General features: G+C 39.3%; 1 protein-coding gene across 1 annotated transcript; it reads right to left on the bottom strand.

The window, feature by feature from the left end:
• Positions 1-862: 862 nt before the first annotated feature.
• On the bottom strand, positions 863-8,024 carry GPX7 (glutathione peroxidase 7). The gene is made up of 3 exons (XM_075184021.1): positions 7,740-8,024; positions 3,775-4,036; positions 863-1,543 (listed from the first exon to the last, which is right to left on the bottom strand). Exons 1-3 carry the CDS (start codon positions 7,866-7,868, stop codon positions 1,380-1,382), a joined length of 555 nt encoding a protein of 184 aa, XP_075040122.1. The 5' UTR covers positions 7,869-8,024; the 3' UTR covers positions 863-1,379.
• Between the last annotated feature and the right edge of the window lie 349 nt (positions 8,025-8,373).

Here is an 8,373-nt window from a genome sequence, read left to right as displayed (position 1 = left end):
ATCTAAAGTTTGCCATAGGATAATATCAGTAATATCTGAATAACAAGGTTGTAATGTTGCAATAGGAGCCCATGGGAAATTAGTACACGTCTGTGTCTGTATGAGTTCCCTGGCTGCATTCGCATTGAGAGCAAAGTAATATATATAGTTTTGACACCTGTCAGTTTAGTAATACATAATTAATGTGTTGCAGAGTTGGGTCCTGCTTTGAGCCTCTTATGAAGGTGGTGAGCCAAATAGCCCTGGGAAATGGCTTGGACAAGCATGGGCCAATCCATATATTGCTATGGGACCCAAAGATTTCTAGTTACTCCCATGCCACACACTGCTAGCAGCTATTTTATGTTTAGTCTTGCAGGTTAATACTTCCCATTGTTGGAAAGGAGACCATCCAAAAGTTATGCACAATATTTTTTGATTGAGTGTACTATTGTTGATATACTGGATTTGCCACTCTAATGTATGTTTGTCTAGGATTCTTGTGCATGATGTTAAGCAAACCAGTTTATTTCCTGAATTACAGCCTATGTGGAAGTCTGTGCTATGAATATACTCTACTTGGTGCCATCTAGTTTCCTTTTGCTTTATACCATCTTTAAATAAACAAAACTGTTGCAAGCTGGTTTGCAATCATTCAGCTGCTTAATTTAATTTATGTAACCTATATGGTCTATTTTTGAACGTGACAAAGTTAAAAATCTAGAATTGTGTTGCCAACAAGTCTGGCATATTGATCCAGCATCTCTGTGTGTATGTTGCAACACTGATACTCTTGGTTATGTTAAAGTAATGCAGACATGGCTTTGATTGGCAAATCAATCCACAAGTGACACAACACATTACAAAAGGAGACCTGCTAACCTTCTGAATCTTCTCTTTTAATGCATTTCGCTAGGAGCAATATATTTGACTTTGCTTTATTGGAAAAGGTTTTAATGGCAATTGTGGAAATTTCTTTGGCAGTGGTCACAAAAATGTTTGATTTTGTTTGTTAAGAATATGTTGAAGGCTGACATTTGCAGATATATCCAGCACAGTGACAGGTTTTTTTTTTTGTCCTTTTGAATTTAGGGAAGCTGACATATATAGCGAGAGCTTGTCTTGCTTGATCGTTTATTTTAATTCAATGTCATGAGATGTTCCTCTATCATGTCCTGCGCTGATGCACATCTTATTGTGAGAGACGGTGGGCATTGATGAGAGTGATTAACAGATATATGAGTTTCCATGGTAGCATCATCAACCAATCTGTGTTTTCCACTGGTGGCAAAATAATCTTTAATTGTATGATGTGATTGGTCACTCAACTCTTTAGTTAAAAAAAACAACAATCTGTTCTATTCCCTGACCTGCTGGGATATAGTCACTGAAAGTAAATATCACAGTTCTTCTTTCTTCTTCAATATCAGTTTCCTCACTTGCACTGCAATGTGAGGTCTTACTTCCTCCACAGAAACTGTGGGACCCCATGCATCCACCACTTTTCCATCAGGTCCGATAAGATATTTCCAGAAATTCCAGTCTGGCTCTTTACTGGAGGATTCTGGGAGAATGCAAAACACACAAAAAATTAGAATCATGCAAAATTCAAGATATAATTACAATGGGAACATGTTCGTAGCATATAGCAGGCCAATCATCTGAAAATGCTAATGTCTACTGAATATCATTTGGATCTACTAGAATATATATTACATTCATTCACTGGCTCCCAAATGCAACACAGACTTATTGGCCATGTATTATTTGTTAATTTTAGAGCTTTTTGTATGTTTTCAGCCTTATTTAGTAAGGTGTGCTTTATTTCCTGTTCACTCAGAAATTATGTTGGCTAACATAATAGTGTGTCTTTGTCTACAGTGGTACACAAGCGAAGTATATTGTTTTATGCTAAAATTAAAGTGGGCCATTAGAAATTTTGGGAGTAGTGTAGAAAGCAATATGTAGATATCTATTGGTTTTATGTTAACATTATAAAGCGTGCACATAATATTTGTATAAACTCCTGTAATAATATATGTATAAAGAGTGAGTTCTGATGTCATCACTTAAGTGTTCATTCATTTTAGTGTATAATGAAGAATAACGCACTTATTTCTGTAAATGATTACAGATATTAGACATCACCTGGGACCGCTGCAGGGGAGGGCTGGCAAATTTTAACCCGGGGGCAAGACTCAACTAAGCAACCTATTAGGAACATTTTAAAGGAAGAAAAAAGCAGATGACCCAGCCCAAGGTAGCCCACTATGGGACCGTCCTTGGGGCCAGATGCCCCTCTACCCCCCAGCCCAGCCAGACCCTTGATTGCTGTGACTTGAAATCAGCCCAATGCTTTGTACAGAACTTATGTGTAACTTCTAATATTCATATCATTGAAAGCAATGCATTATCCCATAGATTAATAGAAAGGTGTTCCAGTAATATGTATGCTATACGTAGGTAAATGCATACCTAGCACAAGTCCCAGGGGTATATTTATATTTATTTGCAGGTTTGAACAAGTGGGGTCGTTGCCTATAGCAACCAATCGGATTCTAGCTTTCATTTATTTAGTACTTTCTACAAAATGACAGCTAGAATCTGATTGGTTCCTATAGGCAACATCCCCAGTTTTTCAAACCCACAGCTTAGTAAATCTAGCCGCCAATGTGTAAAAACAAGTATACATGATTCCATTATATATAATCCCACTGAGAGTGGTAAAGGTTTCAATGATCCAGCTGATTTACCTCTCGTAATTACATATGTGTGTCTTATGTTTGTGTTTTGGCACATGTGGTTCTATATATACATCATTTCTGATTGACCAGGAAAACTATAGATTTGGGAGCCAATCAATGATTTATTAGACTTTTAACCCATGACTGCAATATTACCTGTTTGTACATGTAATATGCCTTGTCTACCTTAGACCTACAATACAACCTGTAAATTGCATTGAATGAGATCAAAATCCATGTGATATGCTTATTACATGAACGTTAGACATGTTTGTTTCATTATTTAAATTAAGTACCAGCAAGATACATTAAAACAGTGATTTCACTTTTTCATATAGGGTTCACGTAATTCCCAACATATGGTGGGTTTTACTCAGGGCCAATGATACCATTTGGCGAACTAAGGCGCTAATGATCAGGAGGCGCCTAAAATACTGAACGGTGGCTAAGTGGTTAGCACTTCTGCCTCACAGCACTGGGATCATGAGTTCAATTCCCGACCGTGGCCTTATCTGTGAGGAGTTTGTATGTTCTCCACGTGTTTGCGTGGGTTTCCTCCGGGTGCTCCAGTTTCCTCCCACACTCCAAAAAAATATACTGGTGGGTTAACTGGCTGCTAACAAATTGACCCTAGTCTGTGTGTTTGTCCTTGTGTGTGTTGGGGAATTTAGGCTGTAAGCTCCAATGAGGCAGGGACTTATGCGAGTTCTCTGTACAGCGCTGCGGAATTAGTGGCGCTCTATAAATAAACGGTGATGATGATGATGATGATGATGATAATGTCCATTATCCAGTGTTGTAATACCCCCAAGGCACCACGACACGGAGCCCCGGCCGCTGACATGGAGCAGAAGCAGCCAGCAGCTTCTTATTTGTGAAGCAATCAGCTGTTAGTTACTCTGCAGTGTCACTGATATGCTGAGAGTGTGGCGCTTGGCTATGATGTCATAGCCAAGCGCCACACAGTACAGTAGACACTCCCAAAGCTTGCGCAGGCCTTGGTTTCACATATAAGCCCATCAGTTTACAAACATGTCTTCACTTCTCTCACCAGTCAAATACTTGAAAGCAGCATTGGCTCCGGTACCACTGACTGCCAACTTGCTGAACATGGGGAAGGAAACACTGTAAGTCTTTCTGACAAATGATTCAATCTCACGATCGCTGTTCGGCTCCTGCTGCCCAAACTGGTTACAAGGGAACCCCAGGACATTAAAGTGGTAGGATCCCAGGTCCCGCTGTAGCTTCTGTAGCGCCTTGTAGTGGCTCTCGGTGAACCCACACTCGCTGGCCACATTCACAACCAGCGACACCTGAGGAGAATGAGTGATGTAACGTTAGTAAGAGCAACAGTGAGGGTAGTGATTCTATGGTATTACTATAACACAGGAAAGCTCTGCCGACTTATTATTATTGGGGATTAATAGCTCTGTGTATTTCTACAGTAAGGTAAAAATAATAATAATAATACAGGGTAAAATTGACTGCTTGAGTTCTCTGAGTTAATAGAGTCCATCTATTATTTTGCCCGCTATGTACACTCTTAAGAATGTAAATGAAGCCACATTTACCAATTGTTTGTTTACAAAGTTCAAATTGTGCATTTGGGAGCAGAATATATAGTTATTTTCAAAAATAAAAGCTTTATCTGAACTTTTGTCACTATTTTGTTTTCATTTTATTTAGTTTATTTAGTAACTTTTCAAAACTCCTGAGAGCAGAGCTCAAAATTCTATAGCTCAGTACATATGTTATGGATTCTGAATCCTGCAACACACTTTTGACCAATTCTGCTGCTCAGCCCAAGTGCCTGGACAATGGTTCAGCTCGGCCACAGGTACACAAGCACTTCCTGCTTACCCCAGGATCTGTTAGTTTAGTCAGAAGATGACACACAGGCTGATGGAGATCATTTGCCATCTGCATTTTGCGACATGCCTAATAATGGTCCGACTGCTTTCAATGTGTGCAATATATAGTGTGCGTGCAATAGATACTACCCCTTGATAAAGTCTTACAGATGAAATGCGTTGGGTATGCGGGATGCAAAATTAAAGTTGGGGTATGGATACGTACTAGGCTGGTGGTCAGCATGAGGGTGTTCACACAGTGGGGGCCTTTACCATTTGTCCTGAGTCATGGCTCCTAGCCACACCCCTGACACCTACATTTCAAAGCTGCAGACATTTGATCTTATAGGAGTGCTTTCATTTTTATACAATAATAATAATCAGCTCGCCCAGGAGAGACTACAGTAAGGAGTGCACTCAGGATACTACCCATTCACTGGGGAGAATCTCTGCCTTTCCATTGCTGCCCCCTGCTGTACAAAACTATTAAAGACAATGTTTGCAGGTCTGAATCAGATTTCTAAGCTAGTGGTTTCTTTATAATCCTAAGAAGGGGACTTATCTGTGTTAACAACATTGTACCAGTTGCACTGCAATAATACCAGGAGGATCATTTACACATCCCAAAAAAGGGAAAGAGGATAAGATCATCATTCTGCCTCTGATCATGTTGCTTATATTTAAAAGGGTCTACGTGGCTTGACCTATGTGGGAAGCCAAAGTTCACATTTGTGAACAGACACAATCAGAGACTTTGCTGCAGGAACATGTACAGATATTCCGATCTCTAAGCATTTTTCTGAAGTGTGTGACTCTACAGCAGAGCAGAGATACAAAAAAAAAAAAAAAAGGACTTCTTCAATTTTGGGCTCAATGTATTTACCAGCCTGCAAGCTATGAAATCTTTTAGATCTAACATTAACATTAATGTTAAAAAAAAAAAAATGTTTGTAGATTGATGGGTGTCTTACATGTTTCCATGTCAATGAATGAAGATAGTGACATACTAAATTGGGAGAGTTTCCTTACTTTCATCTGGATAATTAATAAACAGAGATCCAGGAAACCAGTTGAAATTAATTACTTTATTATGGTTACAATGTTGATGCATTTTTTATTTTGCTTATCTTTTTATTTTGTATTTAGGCCATGTGTTGTGCAGTTTCTACATTATTGTTGGATGCCAATAATGAAGCTATTTGTGTTATGGTTGTTTGGTTTATAAATGTGCACATTGTTTACACACACTTGCACCTGAAGGAGAATGGTGGGTAGGTAGCATGTTGTATGTGCTTAATGCAATTTACACTGATTTTGCTGAAAACTGCCTTCTCCATTCATCCTGGCTCTAGAACAGTGTGAAGCACCAAGATCTGGCAGTAGAGAGATGGAACACTGGCCACTTAGACATAAGCATATCAGGCACGGCTATGTCCTGCAGGTTTTCCTGGGTGGATGGAGGACATCCAATCCCACCCCCATATTAAGCGTAGGTGTTGCCAATAGCAACCAGATTCTAGCTATCATTTATCTAATATATTCAAGAAAATGATAGCTAGAATATCAACGGTTGCTATGGGCAACACCTCCACTTTTTCCTTTTAGCAGGTTCAATAAATCTATCCCTTACAGGTCTTCGGGTGATATAGAGAAGCATTTCAGAGTGGTACATATTTCCACTTAGAGAAACGCAACATTCTACTGGCCGGGTCCTGACACGCTACACTGAATTTGAAGCACTTTTCCCGTCACATAATAGTACATTACCTGTATAACTAATGTTTGCAGCATTTTAAAATATAGAATATTGACATTGAAATTAAGGCAGCCCCCATATATTCTCGCTACTCATTGTGATATAGAGGACCACTACTGTCCTATGTGTATGGTCACCTTACAAAAGGACTAACAGGTCGTAATCTGTCCATTCAGCAAGTGGTACATTTCTGAAGGACAGGATAGGCTAATTTTAGGACAAGGCCAAGAGAGTATCTGCCCTCTGCCACTAACCTCAGTGTCCAATGTGTTATAACTATCCAAGATCAGTGTCACCTATTAATAAAGTATATTTTTCTTTTCTGCTTTCTAGATCAGTTTGTTTTTAAACATAACTACATCTGAAAAGATTTATTTTCTATTAAACATTTATTCCCAAATAACAAAATTTCAGGCATTTATGGTGTGAAAAGAATGGAGAGAAAAAATAATAATACTGAAGGTTTTTTTATGGGACACACAGGAAAAAGCCATGCAGAGATATTTACTTATGTTAATGTACACATGCTGAATCAAATAGCACATTTTGATGATGCTTCCTTTTAAAATGTATTACTACAGCAGATAAAAACATTATCTCAAAATACTCAATTAAAAAGGTATGCATAAAAAAAGCTATATCAAACTTAAATACACTCAGTCATGTCTAATATAGGTATTTTATATAAGAAATACATATGTTTACTTTGCATTACTATTTCTGACAAATTCCTTCTTATGTGTAGAATAAATCTGGAGTGCGAGGTTAAGAACATATCACAATTTATATATATATACACAACACACACATTGACACTAGCCCCTCTGATACATGCCACGTCTACAGCCCCCCCTGTAAGGAGCAGACAAAGGGGGAGGGAGGAAGCTTCATTCCACTGCAAGTTAACCCCAATGGGCCTGAGACAAGAGATCACAGCAGTAAATTGCCGGAATTAGAACTTTCAGTGGCACAAGGCATTTTACAAGTGTTACATTACACCGGGCAACAGAGAACACCCCACATCACATCATTTAATGCAGGGTTAGTCTTGCGTTAATGGGAAGTTTGTTTCACCCTGGTAAGATGAAGGCAGATATGGAGAATGGTTTCTTCATAATTACTGCAGATTCTCTATCTGACCCAGTTATATGTAGTCATAGTTAGAGGAGGATGAATCAGTCCAAGGTAAACTGTGTACCCTCTGGTAAGTTACAGATGGCTGCAGTTTGGGTTAGTTGGGAACAGAAGTGTCCTGGTTAAGTTTCAGGTTGTTCTAGCCAAGGTTAGTTAAAGATATAGAGGCGTGATGGGTAAACTGCAGGCAGAAATGAATTGCAGGTAACACCGGGAAAGTTGCAAGGAGTTCTAGTTAGTGGATACTGAAGATGAATCTGTTTAAACCCGACTCACCGATCCTCGGTATTTCTCCAGAGACACTAGCTTGCCCCTAATATTGACCACCTTGAACGTGTAAAAGTCCCGGTCCTTCTGCAGAGAAGGTGCCAGGAAGAGGAGCAGGACCAGCCCGACTGAGAACATGGTACAAGCACTGCCAGGAAGTACAGAACTGCTGCTGCTGTAAACTGGCTGGGATCAGACAGGGCAGAGCGCTACGGTTAACTATTCGTGAACAAGACAATGTCAGATTACTTACATTGTACATGCAAATGACAATGCAACGTTCTAAGAGGTCGTATTTATTGCAACGCCCCTAAAATGTCTAACTTATTGCATTGGGGCGTGTATACAGCTACCAGCAGCTCCAAGGTCCTAAGGACCTAAAAACTCGCTTTCCACAGTTCTGAAATCACGTCCTCTGTCAATAGCAAACTGATTGTGCGGGTCTACATTTACCAGCTTCGATGCACAAATCAGACTATGGTCCCTGATTTACTCTTGCTTTTATATTATATAATTACATTTTTAATTTGTTCCTACGCCCTCTGGCTTACATCGGGACTGCTCAACTCAAAGACATGTGACAGAACAGAATTTCAGGTCCATTTCTGTTTTGTTACTTAGACCATCACATAAAGGGGCCTAT

Source organism: Mixophyes fleayi, chromosome 8, assembly GCF_038048845.1.
Source record: "Mixophyes fleayi isolate aMixFle1 chromosome 8, aMixFle1.hap1, whole genome shotgun sequence".
Lineage (NCBI taxonomy): Eukaryota > Metazoa > Chordata > Amphibia > Anura > Limnodynastidae > Mixophyes > Mixophyes fleayi.
Note: the sequence above shows the minus strand (reverse complement) of the source record. Positions and strands in the feature narration are given on the sequence as shown.

What these genes read in the sequence shown, in the direction of transcription:
- GPX7 (XM_075184021.1), bottom strand. Translation starts at nt 7,868, where the DNA reads ATGTTCTCAGTCGGGCTGGTCCTGCTCCTCTTCCTGGCACCTTCTCTG. An exon ending in TGGAGAAATACCGAGGATCG is followed by an intron (nt 4,037 to 7,739) that starts GTGAGTCGGGTT and finishes CATTCTCCTCAG; the next exon opens with GTGTCGCTGGTTGTGAATGT. An exon ending in TGCTTTCAAGTATTTGACTG is followed by an intron (nt 1,544 to 3,774) that starts GTGAGAGAAGTG and finishes GCATTCTCCCAG; the next exon opens with AATCCTCCAGTAAAGAGCCA.